We start from the raw sequence: 24040 nt of genomic DNA, 5'->3' as shown, positions 1-24040 counted from the left end.
CTCAGCGTTATGATGCTTAAGTGATTTAGGGGCCTAAATCTTATTTTCAGAAGGAATTTAGGCACTTTGGGATTTAGGGTCAGTTAGACATTATAATGCTAAGTACAGCAATCTCTCAATATCTTGAAAAATCTGAGCCTAAATGTCTTGCCCAAGTTAACAAAGAGAATCCGTAGTGGAAGGGATGGGAGGAGAATCATAGGAGTCCTCATTTCCAGTCTGCATTCTGCTTACATAACCTCTTTACTTCACCATTGTTCAGATCAAGTTCTTTTCCTTTTATCCAAGAGAAGAGAATTCTGCTTCTTCGATACAGCTTCTTGATTTTGTTAAGTTATCAGTGGTGTCTATCATTTATCATTTGTAAATCTGGTACATCTTCAACTAGATTTTGGAACCCTCCAGAAACAGATTTTGATAGACAACCAAGTACAAGCTAATTAATGGCAGACCGTTTTATAATATATAATGTGTGAATCATGCACTGCAGTATTATATTTCCGTGAGGTTTAAATTCAAGGAAACAGGCCCACAGCTTACCAATATAATAAGTAATATAATGTAAGACAATATCCTTGAATAATGGTATCTCCTGAAAAGTGAGACTGTCTTTTGTCATAGAGCAAATCTTCCATGGTAACCTTTAAATGCATGGTAACTTGAAATTACAAGATAGCCTTTATCTGCACATTAACTTGTGGAAAAATTTTGGCTGTGCATTTTAGCAGACAAAACACCATAAAGAAAGTGATCAAATGTTTCACCATGCCATACATTTTTATTTTTATGATTAAGAAGCAAAATAGGTACACTAACATTATAACATTTTCTGTGGTCCATCTGCCAGTGAGGAAGACACAGGGGTCTGCTATTTTTCCCTTTATTATAGCAGATCGTAGCCAATGTCTTTTTTGAAGACTGTATGCATGTCTTCTTGGCCCACTGTCCCCATTGCATTCTTGCATCTTGCTCCACAGTAGCAGTCACACCAGTATGCTTGTTTGTTTACCTACCTGTCATAACTGGTCTGCTCCCTTTGATCTTTATAACCTAGGGCTGGTGAAAACATTTCACATGAAAGATTTTCCCATTGGAAAATGGAGTTTTGTCAAAATCCAAATTTTCAGAAGGAAAAGATCAATTTTTGACTGACTTTTCCAATGGGAAAATTGAAGAAGAGAAAAAGTAGTTGTTGCTCTGTATAATATATTCTGCTGACCTCTGTAGTATCAGTACCACCTACCTTCACAATGATAAAGCTTGACAAGGGGCCAGCTAATATCTAAAGGCTGGAGAAAGGATCTCATGTTTTCTACACATTGTACTCCTAGTTCATTCATCCATCCACAGAACATTGTTCTCTTGCTGAGAAAATATAGATGGTAAGGAACTCTGGCTAGATCAGGGTTTCTCAAATGGGGTCACCGCTTATGTAGGGAAAGCCTCTAGCGGGCCTGGCCATTGTGTTTACCTGCCTCGTCCGCAGGTCTGGCCGATTGTGGCTCCCATTCTCCGCAAATAGCTGCTCCGGGCCACTGGGAGCTGCTGGAAGCAGCTGCCAGTTCGTCCGTTGGCCCACGCCACTTCCAGCAGCTCCCATTGGCCCGGAGCAGCGATCCGCAGCCAGTGGGAGCCGGGATCGGCCGGACCTGCGGACGGGGCAGGTAAACACACTGGCCTGGCCCACCAGGGGCTTTCCCTACACAAGCGGAAACCCCTGTTTGAGAAACCCGGGGCTAGATCAACAGAATGATGACAGAAAGATCAGCTTTCTTGTACTGAACTTCAAAAGTAAATTCAGGAGTCATATTGTAAAGTTTACTCCTTCAGCCCTGAAGGGAATATCTTACTTGCACATGACATCCACTGAGACAGCCATGCATCAAGTCTACCAGCTCTCAGTCATGCAATTCTGCTGTCCTAATATCTCCAGATCAGCCTTAACCTGGATGGCAGTAAATTAGGTGAATAAGGTATGTCATGCCTTTCCAACATAGGCCATAAAAATCAATTCACATATCATCTGGCCTTCAATGTCAAATAACATAGATCAACATTGCATAAAGCTCCCAGGTAAAATACAGGCAGTCTTAGCCAGAAGAGTAATGTTGCAACACCCTTAAGCACGCGTATTTCAAATAAGATATTCCTGGTTAAAAAGGATCAATTGTTTGTTCAAACTCTGGACGTTATACTGATGTTGATAAGAAAAAAAAATTGAGACCAGAGGACCTGAGAGATAATTTAGCATCGACCAATCTCAATCTCAGTCAGTTTTATCTACAAATCCTACTAGCTTGCTGAAATCTATATCCATCAGAATCATTTTCGGTTCACTGCCCTGCCCTTTCAACTAGCTTCACTCCCAAGAACATTCACCTAAGTGCTGGTCACTATAAGTGCAGTAATGTAGGAGGGAGTTTCATTTCATTTCATTCCTCTGAGCTCCTTCACTGTAGAAGACAAAAAGTCATTGGAATGTCATCACAGATATTTCAGTGGTTGTCTTTGGTGGTGAAAACAACAAAACGAGCTCATTAAGGCCAACCCATATGATCAGGCATCTCAGAGCCAGATGATACTTACACAGAAAGAGAAAATATGTACCTCCAAGGAGAAAATCTGGAAGTCAGAGACATGAATTCAAATATTTTAGTCATTTTCTCCTTTCCCAGGAGCCATTGCTCCACTCTGATTCTACTCAGCTCAGTCAATCTTAGCTGTGTCAATGGGTTATTTGCAAAAGTAAGGTACTTGCAGAAGTTGGTCAAAACTAAATGGACTCCATGAGGAAGTCAGAAGGAAAACAGAAGCTTAATGTGGGCACATCCTTGCATTTCCTCCAGGCTAATGAATGAGCCTGGAGGACATATCTCTGAGTATTGCATCCATAGGGAACTAGCCACTAATGACAGGATTAAAGTCACTGTAAGCTGTAGATGCTCAGCCTCACTGAATATCAAACCATAAGAGAAATGGAGGCCCTCTTGGACGACCCTATGGAGACGATAGAACAGGTCCTGTACAAGATAAAAATTCTCTCTTCCTCCTGGAGAATAAGAGAGCATTTGTCCTTATTTTGTATTCCCTTCAAACCACTTCACACTGTTGGGTAGAGATTTTAATTCCTTCAAGGTTTGTGCTTGCGAGCTTCGCTCAGCAAATGGGTAAATTACCTGCCTTTTTAAAATTCCTCTTATATTTTTCACCAACACCAGATACTCCATCACACTTGCCCTACAGCACTTTTCTCAATAATGCTTTTCACCTTTAATAGGATACAGCTCTTCCAGACATCTGTCTCATCCATCGCCCAAGGAGGAAATCCTTCATTCCCTTTGATATTAGAAAGGCCCTTAAGATTTATCTTTCCTTCAAAACTCAGAGGCAATTTTCATCCTGCCCAAAGGCCGCAAACTGGGATCACAAAGTTCCAGGCCAGGATCACCCTAAGTAGACCAAGAACAGTATTTCAAAATCACATAAGTGAGTGTTTTCCAAAAATCCAGAGTCATTTGTTTAGATGCCTTTTGGCCAGAGTGAGGTAGAAGCTTTGGTGGAGTAGCTGTGTGAGGCAGCCATCTGGGAGCCATTGCACATCACCACAAAACACAGCCGAAGTAGTTTGATGGCTCTGGCACACAGTTTTCCAGTCACTGAGATCTCAGACCAGTCCCCCTGTGATAGGCTGTTCCCAAACTCCCTTCTGTGCCCTGAAAACATTTTTCTTGGAATTTTAGGTGGTAACCCAAATGTACTGAAACGTTTAGTGATCCTCAGCCCCAGTGAAATGGAGAATCTGGACAAAATTAATCTAGAGTCCATATTAGCCCAAATCATGAGAGATTTGGGCAGACCCCTTAACAATAGCCTTTCTGGTAAAATTAACAAAATGAATGTGCTTCCCTGGATACTGTATTTCCTGAGAATCTCCAAGTTACTATTCTTCCATTTTATTTTAGGAAAATTAGTGAGGAGACCTAGATTGACTTTGTGCAAATTCCCAATCACATCTGGAGGCTTCTATTTCCCCAGCTGGCAGGCAGCCTTATGGCTCCAGAACACAACAAAGCTGATCCTTCCTTGGCTGCTGGTGGAACAGGAGTTGTTACAGCCCTTCCTGTTAGCAAGAATACTGGATACAGAGCATTGCCATTTTCATCATAAAATGTCAACTACAGAATTGTCTATAAAACATGGGTCCCTCTGGCTAGAAAAATTAAATTGCATCCCTTTTCTCTCTTTGATGCTCTACTTTGGGGCATCCTGCATTTTTGACAATTGACAAGAAGCCATGTGGAGAGGGTGGATAGATAAAAGGATAATTTGGGTCTGTCAATTGATCTGCCATATGACATATGCCGGAGGCCTCAGGCATATCCTTGGAATTTTTAAATATCATAGACAGCAATCTCCTAACTGAAAAAAGTGTTGCATTCAACATGGGAGATTCTGTACTAGATCCTGTTGTGACAGACAAAAAGGAACTAATCACCAGATGAAAAATAAATGGTAGCTAGCTTAGGTAGCAGGGATCATGACTTCATCACATTTAAAAGGGCCAATTTCACAAAGCTGAAAACAATTCTGAGCCAGATTAGCTGGGAGGAAAAATTTAATCATAAAAATATAAATAATAATTGGGAATTGTTTCAGAACATTTTACTAGATGCCCACAATCCCACAGTTGAGGAAGAAGGCCATAGTGGTTAAAAAACCAGCCTGGTTTAGAGGGGAAGTGAAGGCAGCTATAAAAAAATAAAAGTAATATATAACAAATAGAAGAAAGAGGAAGCTGATAGTAATGAATATTAATCATAATAGTAGAATTGTAAAAAATTGAGAAGGGAAGCAAAGAGACTGGTCAGCAGAGGCTAGGACAAATGGAGCTACTATAAGATGAGTGCAAAACTGGTTGGAAAACCATTCCCGGGGAGTAGTTATCAGTGGTTTACAGTCATGTTCGAAGGATATAACAACTAGGGTCCCATAGGGATCAGTTCTGGGTCCAGTTCTGTTCAATATCTTCATCAATGATTTAGATAATGGCATGGAGAGGGCACTTATAAAGTCTACAGATGATACTAAGCTGGGAGGGGTTGCAAGTGCTTTGGAAGATAGGATTAAAATTCAAAATGAACTGGACAAACCAGAGAAATGGGTCTGAAGTAAGTAGGATGAAATTCAGTAAGGACAAATGCAAAGTACTCCACTTAGGAAAGAACAGTCAGTTGCACTCATACAAAATGGAAATGACTGCCTAGGAAGGATCACTGCAGAAAGAGATCTGGGGGTCATAGTGGACCACAAGCAAAATATGAGTCAACAGTGTAACACTGTTGCAAAAAAAATGAACATAATTCTGGCTTGTATTAGCAGGAGTGTTGTAAGCAAGATATGAGAAGTAATTCTTCCGCTTTATTCTACGCTGATTAAGCCTCAGATGGAGTATTGTGTCCAGTGCTATGTGCCAGATTTCAGGTAGGATGTGGACAAATCGGAGAGCATCCAGAGAAGAGCAACAAAAATGATTAAAGGTCTAGAAAACATGACCTGTGAAGGAAGATTGAAAAAACTGAGTTTGTTTAGTGCAGAAAAGAGAAGAATGAGGGGGGACATAATAACAGTTTTCAAGTACATAAAAGTTTTTTACAAGGAAGAGGGAGAAAAAAAATTCTTAATCTCTGAGGATAGGAGAAAAAGCAATGAGCTTAAACTGCTTCAAGGAAGGTTTAGGTTGGACATTAGCACAGGTGCCGACTCTGTGGGTGCTCTGGGGCTGGAGCACCCATGGGGAAAAATTAGTTGGTGCTCTGCACCCACTGGCAGCCAAGCTCCCCTCCTCAGCTCACCTCTCCGCCTCCTCCTCTGCCTCCGCCTCCTCCCCTTAGAGCACGGGGGGGGGACTTTGGGGAAGGGGTTGGAATGGAGGTATGGCAGGAGCAGGAGGGGGTGGGGTAGAGGTGGCATTGGGGTGGGGCCAGGAGCAGAGGGGGGTTGAGCACCCACTGGTGCGAGCAGAAGTCAGCGCCTATGGACATTAGGAAAAAGTTCCTAACTGTCAGGGTGGTTAAGCACTGAAATAAATTGCCCAGAGAAGTTGCGGAATCTCCATCACTGGAGATTTTTAAAAGCAGGTTAGACAAACACCTGTCAGAAATGATCTAGATAATACTTAGACCTTCCATGAGTGCAGAGGACTGAACTAGATGACCTCTTAAGGTCCCTTCCAGTCCTATGATTCTATGTTTCTATGAATACAAACTATCTGATCCAGCTGCATGGCATTACTTGCAGCTTAAGCATCCCTTGAAAGACGTATTTGGTCTTGATGCACTGGGAGCACCAGAGGCTGCAGGATTGTTGTTGATGTAAACAAAGTTTCATAGGTTCACCCAACCAGATATATAAACTGTTATGACTTCCTGACCCAAAAGACCCTGCCTAATTTAGATTGCCTGGAACAAAGGTTTGTATATGTCTTTGAACTCTAGCCAATGGGGAAGTGCCTTGCAAAACATTAAAAACTCTATTATCGATCTACTATTAAAGTTGATTGAGCAGGAAATAATTTCATTCACACTGGTCCTCACACAGGTTACAGTGTATGGGCCCTGCCAAAATAGACTGCTGCTGGAATTGAAAGTCTCTGAGAGCAAAGCTGGCTCATATGTTTTGGGACTGTCCCAAGATACAGTCCTTTTGGCTAGAAGTAGGAAAGAGATTAATATGATAATGGATACCTCCTTAAAAATTACTTCCTAGAACTGTGTTTTGGGATATATCCCATCATCTTGGAAGCTCTCCAGCTCACTGAAAGCTTGGTTCTCTAGAGCAGTGCTTATAACCAAATGACTCTTATTGCTTAGATGAAACAGCAGACTGCCGCCAAGGATAGAAATTTGGCTCATTAACTTGGCTGACCTGGCAGCTACAGAGCAGGTAATGTTTCAGATAAAAGTGCCCTCAGACAAATTTGAAAAGATTTGATCTAACTTTTTACAAACCTGTGATTAGTTCCTTGCAGATAGAAACAGATGTTGTTCTCCTTTCCCCTTCCTGTGGTTTCCTTCCTTTTCTTTCCCTCCCTTCGCAGGGAAAAAATAATAAAATACAAATTAAAAAAATTCTTTCCCAGGTCTGTGCTTACTGTTTGTATTTGGAGGTGCTGTTTATCAGTAAACATCTTCTGTGCTGGTAACAGACTGACCACAGAAGAACAGATGTCTTACCTGTTAATTCTTTTCTATGGTCTGGCTACACCAGTGCAAATATCCATGTATGAGAACATATATTATGTAGGTCAGGATTAGTGGTTACTGATTCTCCTGACTACAGTGTCCCTAGTAAAATAGTTAAACCCTCTGCAGGGCTTATATCGTTTCTTCCCTGGAAGGGCTTTTTTGTATTCCTTCAGTTCCTCAATTGCCTGTAATCTATTAGTAGTTGTTTGTTTTTTCATAAAATAATTTTCATTAGTTAGGTTAGGGTGTTTAACCACTTTGTTTTCAGCGATGGAAATCATCAACAATAAACTACTGAAGACATGCCCGAAAGCTCCAAATAGGGCATTGGCTATAACTTCCTTTACTAGATTAGAAAGACTGTCTCATTGTGCAGTCAGACCGCGTGCGCACGCGCACACACACACACACACACACACACACACACAAGGTAAGAAATATTGTTTGGTCTTATTCAGAGCAAGATTCAGTGGAATTCTTCACGCCATCAGTGTTTCAACTAAGTCACTGTACTAGGGTGGTTTATCTATCTATCTTATATGATATAGAAGATCACCCCTGTTCATTATAAGGTCTAGCAGTATATTGGGATGATAACGCATGTTGAGGAAGCATAGGCAAGCTTAACCCAGGACTTGTCTTCTATGGGTTTGTGTCTGACCTCAAAGCATTCTATTTACTTTGATTATTTTAATTTTGTTTGCCATATTTATAATGGTACTAAAATTCCATTTTCCAGATAATTCCAGTATTCTATGAGTTTAGTTCCTCGGCTTTCATAGCAGATCTGTTGACAAAGTTTTAATGATAGCATCACTATCATGACACTATAATGCTGTTTTGTGAGTTAAGGAGCTTAAGTAAGCCAAATTGCTCATCTCAAGAACATTTTCAGTCATTAGGACTTGATTATGGCCTATATTCCACAGACTGATGGTGATGATTGACTATTCAGACTTGAGGGAGACAAGAAGGAGCAACTCCTATTGTAACCTCTGCAAACAAACTACAGGTCTAATAGTTCCCTCTGCCGTAATGTACTGAAATTCTGTAAGACTTCCAAGATTTCAAATGGGAGCTCATCATATGAGATCTGTTACTAACAGGTTTTTACACTAGAATGTCTGTTAATTGTTCCTAATGACTTCAACAATTAGGCAAAAATGTAAGTTCCCAATAGAAACAAAACTCCATTACAATAAAACTCTGAACCACTATGTTTGTTAATGTATTAAACCTGTATATCTTATATTACACAAGACAATCTGTTTATATGCTAGCAAAAGCTTTTTTCCAGGTTTCACTCTGAAAGAGCAACAGAATGGGAATTATCACCAGCTATTTTCTTAAATAAGAAATGATTGTAGAAAAAAAAATCTAGTAGTCATTTAAGAAGCCTGCATGTTCTTTGTTTGTTGGACAATTCTAAGACTTCCTAGTGTGATTCACAGTTACTTTAGATATAGTTTATATACAGCCAAAGGCGTACATTTGATCTTCTGTCTGATTTACCCTCTCCCCTGGAAAAAAAAAGTTTGCTGCCACTATTGTACACAATCTCAGATCTAATAAGTATATATTTTGAGACCAAATATATAACCCAAGACATTCTATAACCTTGTTTCATACATCAGAAAGGCTCTTGGCCTTTTCATTCCCAAGAAGTATGGCACCTCTATGGAAAACCTTAGCGAGAGTATTAAACTTGCTCCCAGATCCCTGGTCTCTGTCAGGGCAGTGCTATGTTGCCAACTGGGACGTACATCAGATTCTTTTTCTACAGTTTTAACAGTTTTCTTAGTAGTTCTTGACTTAGTAGTCAACTTGTTAAGCTCTTCAGACTCTGCTTTTACTGAGGACAGAATACTGTATGTATATCTACATTGCATCGGAGATGTGATTGCAGTATATGCAGACATACCTGTGCTAGCTTTGATCTAGCTAGCTGGAATAATGTCAGTGAAGCTATAGCAGCAGCACAGGCTAGCCACTTGAGTACATACCCAGGGTCCTGGGAGAGCTCATACAGCGCATACTGCTGCCCATCATGCCGCAGCTTCACTGCTATTGTTGTTTGAACTAGCTAGCTCAGGTCTGTTTACATATGCTGTCATAGTATCTTTCCCCAGTCTGAATCTTAGAGTCCAAAAGTTGGGGTACCAGCATGAATTCCTCTAAGCTTAATTACCTGCTTAGATCTGATAAGCTGCCAGTAATCAGGAATTCCAGTGCCTGATACACTCTGGTCCCTCCAAAACCTTCCCTGGGGACCCCCAAGACCCAGACCCCCTGGATCTTAACACAGGGAAAGTAAACTCCCTCACCCGTGCGTCTTCTAGGATTTCCCTCCCTGGGTTACCCTGGTAGATTACCGTGATTCAAACTCCTTGAATCTTAAACCAGGGAGGAATGTCCGTTCCCCCCTCCCCTTTCTCCCTCACCCAGAGGCAAAACAGATTCAAGCTCCACGCTAAAACAAAGGGATTCCCCGTTAAGTACAAACTCAATTCCCTTGAGCCTCAACAAGGGGAAAAATCAGACAGGTCTTAAAAGCAAAACTTTTAATAAAAAGAAAGAAAAAGAGTAAAAGTTATCTCTCCAATTTAGATGGTAAAAGTTACAGGGTCTGTCAGCTTATAGAAACTGGAGAAAAATTCTCCTCCAGCAGAGATACAATTTAAAATACTTCCAGCCAAATACACATTTGCAAATACAGAAAACAGTCAAAAGACTATAACCGCCTTTCTTACTAAAATACTCACTGTTCTGAATATATAAGAGACTGTAGCAGGGAGATTGGCAAGAAAGCTGGTTGCACGTCTAGTCCCTTCCAGGACCCAGAGAGAACAAAGCAAAACCCAAAAAACACAAATAAAGGCTTCCCTCCACTGAGATTTGAAAGTATCTTGTTTCCTGATTGGTCTTCTGGTCAGGTGTTTGGTTCCCTGTTTGTTAACCCTTTACAGGTAAAAGAGACATTAACCTTTAACTATCTGTTTATGACATATGCTTCAGTCACACTTTTGATTGCAGTATGGACATACTCTGAGGTGTCCACCTGTGATTGTCCACAGGTAACAATATCTATGAACCTATTCCAGTTGTCTTGAATAAGAGTAGATTTTACTGGCACATAGAAATCATTACAAATGAAAGGATAGGTATAAAATAGTATATCTGCATATTCAAATGCTCTGTAAAGATGCACTACCATATGCCAAACATTTAAATGATGAATTATTGTACAGTCCTCATAAATGTTTTATTTGCAAAAAAAATGTACTTTTCCTCACTCAGCTTTAATCTTTATGTGTGTGTGTCACTCTTTCTCCCATTCTAAACACTGCCTGTTTTTCAGTGGGAGTGTCTGTCATATGACCCAAGGAACTGTTCCTCTATTAGCCAACCTTCTCCTTACGTTATCAGAAACAGTTCTTTTCTACTCTAAATTCACTTTATTAGACAAATTACTATTTACTTCAGCTGCCAAAACCATTTTTGTAGAGCTTGTGCTTTATCCTACAACACAACAGGTATGAATTTTAATCAGTATATTGAAATAATTCCCTTCAAAATCATATTGATTATTGTTAGAATCCATATAAGAATTCTCAACCCACACTTTCGGAGGTATAAGCTGACCTATACAAGCTGTGGGGCTTGATTGTCCAAAATAAGCAGAATCATGTAAGAATATAGAAATGACAGAAATAGGTACCTTATGCCCCAGTGCTGCAGAGAATTATGTACATGCTTAATCTGAGAGAGTCTGAGTAGTCCCACTGCTTTCGATGAGATTACTCACAGTCCTTAAAGTTAAGAAATCTGTGTAAGTCATTTCAGGATTGAGGCCTGACATAGTAGTATAGTTACACAGCTATAAAATCCCATATCCACTGTAAAGGTGTTGGCAGTCCCTGTGTGTCCCCTTTTGGCCTGGTATGGTGCTGCAGGTGTGCCCCAACTCAATGTTTCACGGTAATAGCTTTGCCTGAGGAAAGGAGAAGCCAACACATGTTAACAAAATGATCTCATTTTAATAAGGCTTCAGGACAGAAGCAATTACAATAAACAGTTTGTTATGTCCTCCCCTCAGGATCCAGGTTCAGAGCTCCCCAAATTAATGTCCACAACACCAGGTCTCCCAGTCTGATTAGTCTGGTCTCCTGGAGCTTGAGAGAAACCACCACCCACTTCAGCCTGCCTGGCTTCTACTTCCCTTTCCTTACTTAGTTTCCTCTTTCTATTTTATATAGCCTGGGCCTAGCGTAGTGCAGGGCAGGGCAGGGGCTCCTTGATTACCTCAGGCTTTACCAACTGTAGGTCCAGCCTGTCCCTTAAACAGGTAGTACACTCCTTCACATCCACTTATAGTTATCTGAAGCATAATTTGTACTTAGTAACTCAATTGTATACAGAGTAACAACTAGTCTCCAAAGGAAACCAAATGAGTCTAAGATATGAAGCTCAGGGGATATCTTTTCTTTGATTTACTTCTGTGTACAAATGCAGTAAATAAATAAATAACCTGTGTGCCACTGCTGAGGAGGTTTATCAAAAGTTAAAGCCAGGTGAAGATCAAAGATACATCCCAAAAGTGCACCTGATAATTACAGTAGGATTAGTGTAAAATGAGTGCATTTATTACCAGCCATATCATTCTGTATGTTTGGAGAGGGCATGTGCTTTATTTTAATTAGCTGTTTCTTTCACTGGATTGCTTGGCCAAACCATCTTGATAAACAGAAAAAATGTAGCCATTGGTCAAAATGCTTGTAGCAAATCTCATTTTAAATTGAAGCAATTTATTCAGAAACCAATCTACTACTGCAGCAGTAATCAATGTGTTTTCCCTTAGAGTAGACCCATTCTTGTTCTGCTGAAGGACTATTGTTAATTGCCTGTAACTAAATGATTGCTATGCTCTTGAATGTAACTCTTTGCCACTTGTTCATTTGTTGCGTTTAACAGAATGCCAGTTCCCCTAAGGTTCTGCCTGGTAATTTTCCTTTACAATTTTCACCTTTCAGTCTCAGTCCCTTAAACAGGGCAAGGTTTGTAATTTTAACATCATAACACAAAGGCTAAACAGATTTTAAAAGGTTTGCTCTTTTTGTTTCTCCCTCTGATGTGGAATTGTGCAGAAACTGAACCTTTTTAAAATGCTGCCACTCCAGGCAACTTGAACTTGAGCAGAAAAAGCACATCACACTTCAAAGACAGCGTAACACTTGCTGTAGCAACCATTCCCAAAGTTTAATACAAAAGATAGAATAAAGCAATGGAGTGTGAAGACAAGTACATCTTGCTAGCTTTGCTTACAGTCTAGTGTTAATGGTCACTACATAACAATATCCAGCTGTTATACAGCACTTTTCATTGGTCAATCTCCAAGTGCTTTAAAGAAGTCAGTATCATTATCCCCATTTTACAGATGGAGAAACCAAGGCACAGGAAAGTTTTGAATGGACCCAGGGGGTCAATCAGGCTGATACTCAGATGGCTAGCCTGTGCCACTACCACAACGGCCACACTGCAATATTTAGCACGTACTTGAGCAACCGAGCTAGTACCCGTCTGTTTACCTAGACTGGGAGGTCTGCTTCCAGGTGTAGTGTAGACATACCCTTAGGATCAGTGAATGCTCTTATGAATTTTGCTGCGTTGCTCTGCCAATGGTTATGATGCAATGTTATATGAATTCAGATTGATTTTATTAAAAGGAAATAACTATACATGCTGTACTTGTTCTAGAGAGGTTTATAATTCCAATAGTGGAAAATGTACTTTAAAACAGACTCTGTATTGACCAAAGTGCTACTTTTTATATAGCATATTAGTTTGCAAGTTGATGGTGGAAATACAACACATACAGTGTCTTCCATTTAATGGGGAACATTTTGGTTTTGAAGAGTAAAGTTTTTCTTGCCTTTAATGCATCATAACAGCAGGCATATAAGTTGTATATTTTGCACCTAGCAATGTAGCATATTAATTCCCCATATTCTGGTTACCACTGAACAGCTGCATCACTTGTGGTGCAAAATGATAAACAGAATGTTGTAAGCCAGTGTAGTGTAATTTCCATTTCCATTTATTCTCTAAAATATTGTATTACTAGCCTATGCAAACTGTATTTTTTTTGAGTAAGCCTCCTCCCTACAGACCAGAAAAGTACTGAAAGTATGAAATAACAAGCACTGGTCTTAAAAATGTTAACACAAAGGAGCTTCTACCACAGTTTAGAAAAGAATTATATGGAATGTAAATACTTCTATTTCATTTTATTACACTTTTAGTGTCCTTTGGGGAGCAATGAAACCTTTTTAACAGTTGTGTGTATCAGAATAATAAAAAGTGTCCATTTATTGGTAGAACATAGTAAAATTAAATGGAACTTTTCTCTAATCTTTTATTTTGTTAATTAAATTATATAATAATGTATTATTACATATGCATAACCAAAAAGATTTACCTGGATAACAGGAGGGTTTACATTACTTAACCCAAGTACATGCTGCCCAAATAGAGGCAAATGTTATGAAGACAGGATGTTGTTTTTAGGGCACAGTGCCCCTTAGTAGTGCATTATATAAAGTTTTCCTTATGGAACGCTGTATTCTCTTCCAGTTAGGCCTTTTTATCAGCTAAAATGTGTCCATTCAATTTCTAAAGACCTGCCCCAGTCCTTCTTCAAAAACGGAGGTTAGAAATATTTAAAATTAATGGATTTTCCTGGGGTGTAAAAAATTACTGATCCTCTCTAATTTTAAAATAACTAACAAACAAAACCTTTGGAGCTTTGTACTATTTAAGTTTTGTTTCTTTTTGCATTCTGATTTCTTATTTGAAAAGTAGTGAGAATAATAACAAAATGGACTCAAAAGAGTTACTTCTGCTTTCCTGAGTATTCAACTCTTGGAATTAGGAACAACAGATAATGATGACTATCGGTTATTGTTATTATCTGATAAATGACATCATCAAGGAGATTGCTGCTGTCAGACAGATATGGCTGCATTTGATTATATTCTCCATCCTGAGGGATTCAACTGCATGACAATGATCGCCATCTATCATGTGAATCTCCAGTGGTCTGATGTAACAAAGGAAGAGCGGTCATGCTCTGAATCTGAATGTCTGAACTGACAAATTGCAATGATTTGCAACATCTCAACCAAAGACCTCCCTGTTTAGGGAAAAATGAGGGAGAGGGGAGGAGGGAGATGAATTACAGATGAACAGGAAACTGTGTCAAAGATATTAACACATAACTGAGGAATGGGATTTTGGGGTTCCCAGGATGATTTGTCTTCATATTGCACAAGCATTTTTATTTATATTTTGAAAAAGTAAAATGGTTATCTTTAATCTAATGCAATTGACAGAAACCCATCATGAAACATAGCTGTGTGTTCTGATATTTTGTGTGAGGTAGGAGGAAGAGGGTTGTGTCTGCCTTCAGCTCCACAAAAAAAGGAAAGCAGTTATATGTGCTTAAAATATGAATGGGGTGTGACATAATATATCTATTGCAAACAAAACAGTGATATACAGATATATATTAAACCCAGCACAGAACAGTGAGTAAAAATACTTGACTGATTTTTCACATAACCTATTTAAAATGTGGTACAAGGGTATTTACATATATATAAAGGAAAAACTGCATTATCAGTACATTTCTCAAATTGTCACATCAATAATCTGGAAAATTAAGTGCCAAAATCCTGTATTTGTATTCTACTGTTATCTTCAAACTGCAAAATATCTCCAGTGTTACCCTTTCTCCAGTTCTGAATGTGGTTATTACATTTTATAATTCTTTGCAGAGCTGATGTATACAGTTGAGCTTGCTGGTGGGCTTGGTGCTATTCTGCTGCTGCTTGTTTGTTTAGTGACTATCTACAAGTGTTACAAGATTGAGATTATGCTCTTCTACAGGAATCATTTTGGAGCTGAAGAACTAGATGGAGGTAAGGAAGCTTCTCAGTATATTTCTACTTTCTACATTTGCCTGGCTCTTTTTTCAAGTGGAGTAAGAAGTGTTAACAATGCGGCAACCATCAGTGGCGTTTCTCTCACTGCATTAGGCACTGCATTGAAAATGCATCCCTAGACAGCAGATTAGAAGCAATGATTGTTTGACTGTTGCATTTGCTGCTCTGCAGATCTCCAGGAGACACCTATATCTTCTAGATTTTTACTCCCAATATCAAATGTAAATTACAAACATTCTATCAATATTGAAAGCCAACTTCACTTCCCCATAAGCAAGTGTCTCCTCTAATTATATTCCCCCAAAATGTTAAGAGGCTGAAGTGAATCTCAATTTGCTCCTTGTTTAAGCTGATCAGTTTAAATAAACTGTACTGCGTGTTTTGGAATTTACCCACCAGTCTATGCTCTTGAGTTTATTACGTAACTGTTTAGAGAGTGGCTCATATTGATTAAACTAGTTGTTCTGCAGATGTGGTGGTTCAAAGACACCTAGTTTAAACAATAGTAATTGGCATTATTTGCACTGACCTATATCTGAATTATACCCTGCTTTTATCATTGAAGAAAAATGTTGTATTTGTCTCTAACCACACTAATCAGTGTCACAGCTGAATAGCAAACTAGGTTGAACACTGGGCTTTGATTAATTAGGCTTTGTGCCTTCAATCAGAGTTCTTGCTGTTTCAGACTGCTACCATATGTGTGGTACACTACATCCTTATTTACTAAAATCCTATTGAAATAAGGGTGTTAACCGCTATTGAAGATACAAGGTTTGAATAGATCAGGGTTTCTCAAACAGGGGTCGCTGCTTGTGTAGAGAAGACCCCTGGTGGGCCAGGCTGGTGTGTTTACCTGCCCCATCCGCAGGTCTGGTCGATTGCGGCAACCACTGGCCGCGGATTGCAGCTCCGGGTGATAGGAGCTGCTGGAAGCGGCACAGGCTGAGGGACAAACTGGCCACTGCTTCCAGCAGCTCCCACTGGCCTGGAGCAGCGATCTGTCGCCGGTGGGAGCCATGATCGGCCGGATCTGTGGATGGGTCAGGTAAACACACCAGCCTAGCCTGCCAGGGGCTTTCCCTATACAAAGGACGATCCTTCTTTGAGAAACCCTGAGATAGATGATATTCTGTTATATTTTATAGTGTGATGTGTGTGGGATGGGAGATGTTAGCCAAATCTGTCACAGTGAGGATGAACAGAGGCAGTAAAATTGTAAGGGCCTATGTCATAGGATGGTGCACATTACACCTAAAATCCCCAGGAGTTGACCCACTTCTCCCTATAGTATAAAAATATGCAAAGATGTGAAAGAGAGTGCCCAAACAACAAAATTAGAATCAAGTAATCTCACCTGCTACACACACACACACACACAAATATATCAGTATCTTGCATCAATGTGTCACCTTCTACTGAGAGATCACAAAATGCTTTGCAACATTAATGTGTTAATTCATATAACACCCCAGTGTGATAGATTAGTATTTCTACTCTCACAATTAGGAAACTGAGACGTAAAGAGGTTGTGACTTGTTCAGCATCACACAGGTTTTTGGTAGAACCTGCTTCCCTCGGGAACCAACCAACAAAGCAAACTCTCCTCTCTCTTTGTATGGACCTTTCTCCAGCTTGCGGTTCTTGCTTTCTAGAATTTGAAAACTCATATGATCAGAAACATTACACACTAGTCTTGTAACTTCATTCTGAGATCAAATCTCCTATTTTTAAAAATAGTAACCACAAAGCACTCTTAGCAAGAAACTGAGTTAGGTTTTTGAAGAGAGAAAAATTAATATAATTGTCTATTTAAGTCAGTCTTTTCAGTAAAATAGATTCTGCCATTACAGCGGGGAGAGAAGATGTTCTCTTTAGATAAAAACAGCAGAAAATGTTATGTGCTTAGCTGTGGTAATATGTTAAATGAAATATTACTCTGAGATGCCAAACAAAATATAACGTATTGAATAAAGTGGAGTACATCAAAAGCAGAAAGAAAAACCTATTGTACTGAGGGAGTTACTGCAGCTGGACTTTTTACAATAAGTGTCTTTCACTTAAGTTCTCAAAATTAATGCACATATAGGAAGGCATAAAGGAAATGCCTTATGGACCAATACTTTACACTTTGCATAGGAAGACGTTGTAGAAGTAGGCTCCTGTCCTTTGTAGTTTTTATTACTAATAGACATTGTGCTTCACTGTTCTTTCCAGAGGCTCTCCACAAAATGCTATTTTTCAAAATTCTCCCTATCTGTATCTCCTGAGGGACATTAGCCATGTACCCACATGTTATCCATAATTTACATCATGTTCTGTCATATCTCAGCATAACATTTAGATAAGCAAACATTAACATATTCACAGACTCTTTTTGTACAGTGTGCTGAATCCATAGAGGATTCCAAACATTCCAAAATTTAGATCCAATTCAATTTCTCAGCAGAAGATATCCCTCAAAATGCAACGTTCAGTTTCTTTCCTGATTAGAGAGTGAGTTCTGCAGGATATCAAAGCTCATCATGTTCTCTTCTTTCTTAGCCTTAGAAGAAAACTGCATTCATTTTTCTCATCATTGCAATCTGATTCCTGTGCAATATTGTGGGTAAACTGAAAGATGTATTTGAAAGTAAAGCTTTTTACCCTTAGAGTGAGTGTAACTTAACCTCAGTAAATTCTATCAAGCTGCTGCAGGTGTTCCTTCACAGTTGCTGATCCATCCCTCTTACCTCAAATTTGGATTATACCACATGACTCTGCCCGAGGAACTAGGCCTTATTTCTTGACTCTCCAGCAAAAAATCTCCCTCATGCTTCACTGTTTTCACGTACCCAAGCCACCTTTGTTCCCAATCGCCAGTTCCCTCAGCCTCTCCTCAAAAGTCATGTGCTCCAGCCCCCTAATCATTTCTGTTGCCCTCCACTGGACTCTCTCCAATTTTTCCACATCCTCTTGTAGTGTGGGGCCCAAAACTAGGCACAGTACTCCAGATGAGACCTTACCAATGTTGAATAGAGGGGAATGATGACATCCCTCGATCTCCAAGCAATGCCCCTACTTATATAGCCCAAAATGCCATTAGCCTTCTTGGCAACAAGGACACACTCTCGACTCATATCCAGCTTCTCATCCACTATAACCCTTAGGTCCTTTTCTGCAGAACTGCTGCCTAGCCATTCGGTCCCTAGTCTGTAGCAGTGCATGAGATTCTTCCGTCCTAAGTGCACTTGTCCTGTTGAACCGCGTCAGATTTCTTTTGGCCCAATCCTCTAATTTTTCTAGGTCCCTCTGTATCCCATTCCTACCCTCCAGTATATCTACTGCTCCTCCCAGTTTAGTGTCATCTGCAAACTTGCTGAGGGTGCTGTCCACATCATCCTCTAGATCATTAATGAAGATATTGAACAAAACCGACCCCAGACTGACGCTTGGGACACTCCACTTAGACATGGAGCCATTGATCACTACCCGTTGACCCCGATGACCTAGCCAGCTTTCTATCCACCTTATAGTCCATTCATCCAGCCCATACTTCTTTAACTTGCTGGCAAGAATACTGTGGGAGACCATATCAAAAGCTTTGCTAAAGTCAAGGAATAACATGTCCACTGCTTTCTCCTCATCCACAGAGCCAGTTATCTCATCATAGAAGGCAATTAGGTTAGTCAGGCATGGCTTGCTCTTGGTGAATCCATGCTGACTGTTCCTGATCACTTTCCTTTCCTCTAAGTGCTTCAGAATTGATTCCTTGAGGACCTGCTCCATGATTTTTCCAGGGACAGAGGTGAGGCTGACTGGCCTGTAAGTTTCCTGGATCCTCCTTCTTCCCTTTTTTAAAGATGATCACTACATTAGCCTTTTTCCAGTCATCTGGGACCTTCCCGATCACCATGAGTTTTCAGAGATAATTGGCAATGGCTCTGCAATCACATCCATCAACTCCTTTAGCACCCTCGGATGCAGCGCATCAGGCCCCATTGACTTGTGTTCGTCCAGTTTTTCTAAATAGTCCTGAACCACTTCTTTCTCCACAGTGGGCTGGTCACCTCCTCCCCATGCTGAGCTGCCCAGTGCAGCAGTTTGGGAGCTGACCTTGTTCATGAAGACAGAGGCAAAAAAAGCATTGAGTACATTACCTTTTTCCACATCCTCTGTCACTAGGTTGCCTCCATCATTCAGTAAGGGGCTGCTTCTTTTAAACTTCTTTTTTTGTGTTTAAGATCAGCAGGGATTTCTCTGTTAAGCCAAGCTGGTTGCCTGCCATATTTACTATTCTTTCTACACATCGGGATGGTTTGTTCCTGGAACCTCAATAAGGATTCTTTAAAATACAGCCAGCTCTCCTGGACTCCTTTCCTCCTCATGTTATTCTCCTAGGGGATCCTGTCCGTCAGTTCCCTGAGGGAGTCAAAGTCTGCTGCTGTCCTTTCTTCTTTTTGTCAGGATCCTGAACTTGACCATCTCTGCCTCCCTGGTTCTCATCCACTTTTGCTTCCCCTACTAATGCTTCCCTGTTTGTGAGCACCAGGTTGAGAAGAGCTTTGCCCCTAGTTGGTTCCTCCAGCACTTGCACCAGGAAATTGTGCCCTAAACTTTCAGAGCTCTGTAAGATTACTAGGGGGCAGCATGTAATATAGGAAAAAGTATGGGTTTGTAAACCAGAAATTCCTCCATTTTTAATCCTGAATCCATTACTGACTTGCTCTGTAACCTAGGAAAGTCTCTTCTGTATCATTTTACCCATCTGCTAATTATAGACATATTATATTTTGGAGTGTTAAGAGAACTAATGAATGTTTTATAACACTGTGAAAAAACAGGCCAAAATTTTCAAAAATAGGAGCTTACTGGGAGCTTCTACATCCTCAACACTTTTGAAAATCAAGCCATGTAGAAAATCAGGCCTAATCATGGATTTAAGTGTCTAAGTATTTTTTAAAATCTTACACATAGATTTCTATGTAAGTGCTAAGTATAATAATATTACAATCTACTGCTAGTTGAAGCTACCTTGACAAGGTATGACATAAGTTGTGCCACTAGAGTACACAAATCCCAGGGTGAGAGATTTCATACCAGTTTCCATCCTGCTATAAAGCTAGTTTAACAGTTAATATTTACATAAAAGGTTTAATATTTATATTTTTCAAGGGCCACCTTAGAAACTGAATGATCTCCAGCATTGCCTTTTTTCCCCACGACTAAAATAATTGTAATAACTTAACCAATTGGTATACTCGAATCAACAGAAAAAAATGCAAAATCTTCACGCTAGATGATTCCATAACTTCTTTCACCTTTCTTCTCTTTGAATATACAAAAGTCTTGAAACGAGAAAAGAAAGATGCTTTACATATACATTATATATACATATATGTTAGATGTATATATTATATATAGTTAAAGTATCGTATGTATGTGTACATGTATTGTGACAGACCCAAACCAGTGGGGTCCAGGAGTCTGGTAGAGGGCAAATATACTGGTCACTGGTTGAGTAGTTTTCTGTTCCCTGAGTGACTAGAGCAGGGGTTGCACTGGAGTAATCAGGAACCTACTAGAACCAATTAAGGCAGACAGGCTAATTAGAACACCTGCAGCCAATCAAGGCAGGCTAATCAGGGCACCTGGGTTTAAGAAGGAGCTCACTCCAGGCAGGGAGAGGGGAGCCAGAGGAGAGGAAGTGCATATGAGGAGCTGGGAGCAAGAGGCACAAGGAGCTGAGTGAGAGGGTGTGCTGCTGGAGGACTAAGGAGTACAAGCGTTATCAGACACCAGGAGGAAGGTCCTGTGGTGAGGATAAAGTAGGTGTTTGGAGGAGGTCATGGGGAAGTAGCCCAGGGAGTTTTAGCTGTCATGCAGCTGTTACATGAGGTACTATAGACAGCTGCAATCCACAGGGCAGTGGGCTGGAACCCGGAATAGAGGACGGGCCCGGGTTCCCCCCAAACCTCCCAACTCCTGATCAGACACGGGAGTTGACCCAGACTGTGGGGAAGATCACTGAGGTGAGCAAATCTTTCAATAAGCGCAGGACCCACCAAGGTAGAGTGGGAACTCTGTCACAGTATATGTGTGTGCGTGTATATGTGTATATAAATGTTACACATCTCTTGATAGGGAGTGAAATCCTGGCCCCACTGCAGTCAATAGGCATGCCAGGATTTCACCTAGAAAATCTTGCCTCTGGATAACAGTGCCATCCTCCTTGCAAAAGTCTTTAATTATTAGGCTTAGATTCATTAAACTGAATGAAAGGCATTTCTCAACTGAAGCAGATGTTTACATACTAGATTCCAGTTGCAATAAATCCATATGGTATCTCCATCTGGAGAAATAGTCTCCAAATGCTGATGTGGACACAGAAACACTGAGACATGCTTGCCAGAATATGGTTAAATGTGGATATAATGACTTCATTAAACTATTAACCAATGAGGAAACACTACCCATCAGAACTGTTCCAGTGGCCCTGGGTTGTACAAAGCTACAGTGGGTCTGAGACCATGCCCTTCTACACCCCCAGGCCTGCTCAGGGACACTGGGTGGAAGCCAGAGTCCCAACCTATTCCCCTCCTGCATGCAAGATGTAGGAGAGATGAGATAAGAGGAGCCCCATGCTGTGTTAGACATGGAAGCAAACCCTTTCACCATGTAATGTCACAGTCAGGGCCTCTGCCTGAAATGCACATTAGGTTACAGAAACCTCACATCAGACACTTTTTTTAACCCACCAATCACAATGGAAATGGCAAAGTTGCAATAAATGTAATGTAAATTCAAAAACTTGCGCTCTGGGATGCTGGATGGAAAGTGAAAAAAAAAAACCCAAAACATATAGCCATTGCGCTGTATGGGAAAAATCCCTTCGAGACCCCAAAACAAAATTTGGCAATAGGCTTAGTACCTGACATAGTAAGATATCCAGTTCACCAGATAAGAGTGGGGAAGGGTGGGGCTTGAGCAAAGCAAAACTGGCTACCATCCAGCAATGGGCAGAAATGATCCCTCCTTCCTACTCTCAGGGCCATGCGGGTCTGTCATGAGCTTAGTCATTCACAGGCAGCAGGATCAGGTAGGACCAAATCAGAGCCTGAATGCTGTGGGAGACTGCCTCCTCCTACCCCTACCCTGCGGGCCATTGGGAGAGAAGGGACAAGAGAACCAGTGGAAGCCTGAATTTTCCCCGGTGCCTTGGCCCACACCCAAGGCAAGTAGAGGAGGTGGTCCATGTATTCTTACTACTCCCAGACCCATTAGTCACACACCCCAGTTAGTGACAAAGTGGGCAGGCTTTAGTACAATCCACGAACTTTTCAGCTGAACTCAGAGTAACAATTTAAATTAGAGGGAGCCGTACTTACAGTCTAAAGGAATCAATAAACTCTCCAACTGAAGAATGAAAACGCAGAAGGTGATCAGCCCACCCTGAGTGGCTTTATTTAAAGGAACAGGTGGGTAGGAGAACTGAATACAAGAAATAATAGAAAAAGGCTGAATAAACAAATAAACAGATTAATACTATAAAACCCACACAAACATCTATTCTCCAAGCCATCCTTACAAAACCCTAACATCCATTATGGGTGGGGTTAGTGAGGCAGCCGCCTAGGGTGCAAAGCCATAGGGGCAGAAAAATGAGGTAAAAAACGATGAAAAAAAATGATAGGAGGTGTGAAAATGCTTGCTCACTCCAGATGCTAAACTGCCTAGTTATGGCTCTGTCATTATAGGTTGGCTAAGAACGTTGTCAGGATGCAGTGGAAACAATTTCAGTTTTTTAGAGTAATAATGTTGGAGATGGTGCGACATTGTAGCACTCCCATGAGATCCCACAGAACAAGCCACTCTGTACCAGTGAAGCTTGGGAGTCCTCTTACTAAACTGCTATCAGATGTTATGCATTCACTCCATTTCCTTGATCCTTGCTGGAACAGGAACTAGGTGATGATAAGGGGGTCAGAGTGCCCTCTCTCACCTCATAACAGTCCCTCCACTCTTGCCTCAGTCTTCTCACTGGTGTGGAGTATTCACTGGATGTGCCTCCTGGCAGCATCTTTCAGATGGGGTCTTTGCAGGGGAGGATTTAACAGCTCTAAATGAGAACTCTGTTGCCCTCATCAGCTCTCTAACTCAGGCTTCAACTTGGAGAAACACCCCAAGCTTTGCATTAATTCAGAAGGTCCAGGAAAAGAGAGTTCCCGTTGCTTTTGGCACTGGGAGCCAAATCAATGCTCAACTTAGGCGGCTTGACAGGGCAGTTTCTGTCTTAGAATCACTGTTGGAAGTGGGACTGCTTATATAACCACCTACCTACAGCACCTTCTCCTTCACTCCCATTTCTGCAGCAAAATACTGGCAAGTCTCACATGGGATCATCTACATCAGATTTTGTCAAGACAAAAGAAGGTCAACAATAGTTCTTAATAACTTCTGTGGCTTGTGAGTTGAACTGAACAGGAACAAGGCACTTCTTATTCTGAAACATGTGGAGGTAATCAGAAACAACTCCATGTGTAGACAAGCCCATGTATTATGAAAAAAAAAAGGAAGACACCTTTGAGAATCTTTTAATATGAATTAACTACTAATACCTTGGGATATAATTTTTGTAAATAGTCTGGGCATCTTGGGAAGTATTTTTGTTAATGATTAGGCCATACAGGTATGACAACTCTGTGATTGCTGCTGAAGCTAGTGACACATTCTCAGTTACAGAATCTCCCCTGGGGATCAATGAAATAACACTGCAGTAACTACCTCAAGTGTGCATATGAGTTCTAATTGGCTGCA

The 24040-nt window shown here is 40.6% G+C and overlaps 1 protein-coding gene across 3 annotated transcripts in view; it reads left to right on the top strand.

Annotated features, from left to right (window-relative positions):
- Window positions 1-24040, top strand: part of IL1RAPL1 (interleukin 1 receptor accessory protein like 1) — a 1154051-nt gene that overhangs the window by 1110200 nt on the left and 19811 nt on the right. For 2 of the 3 annotated variants that reach the window (XM_050936563.1, XM_050936562.1), the window contains exon 9: window positions 15077-15220. The exons of the other annotated variant lie outside the window; for it this stretch is intronic. In XM_050936563.1, the coding sequence (XP_050792520.1) occupies window positions 15077-15220 (144 nt within the window). The remainder of the gene's footprint in view (window positions 1-15076; window positions 15221-24040) is intronic. 3 annotated transcript variants of the gene reach the window in all.

This window comes from Gopherus flavomarginatus, chromosome 1 (genome assembly GCF_025201925.1).
Source record: "Gopherus flavomarginatus isolate rGopFla2 chromosome 1, rGopFla2.mat.asm, whole genome shotgun sequence".
Taxonomy (NCBI): Eukaryota; Metazoa; Chordata; order Testudines; family Testudinidae; genus Gopherus; species Gopherus flavomarginatus.
The sequence above is the reverse complement of the archived record's forward strand: the minus strand, read 5'-3'. Positions and strand labels throughout refer to the sequence as shown.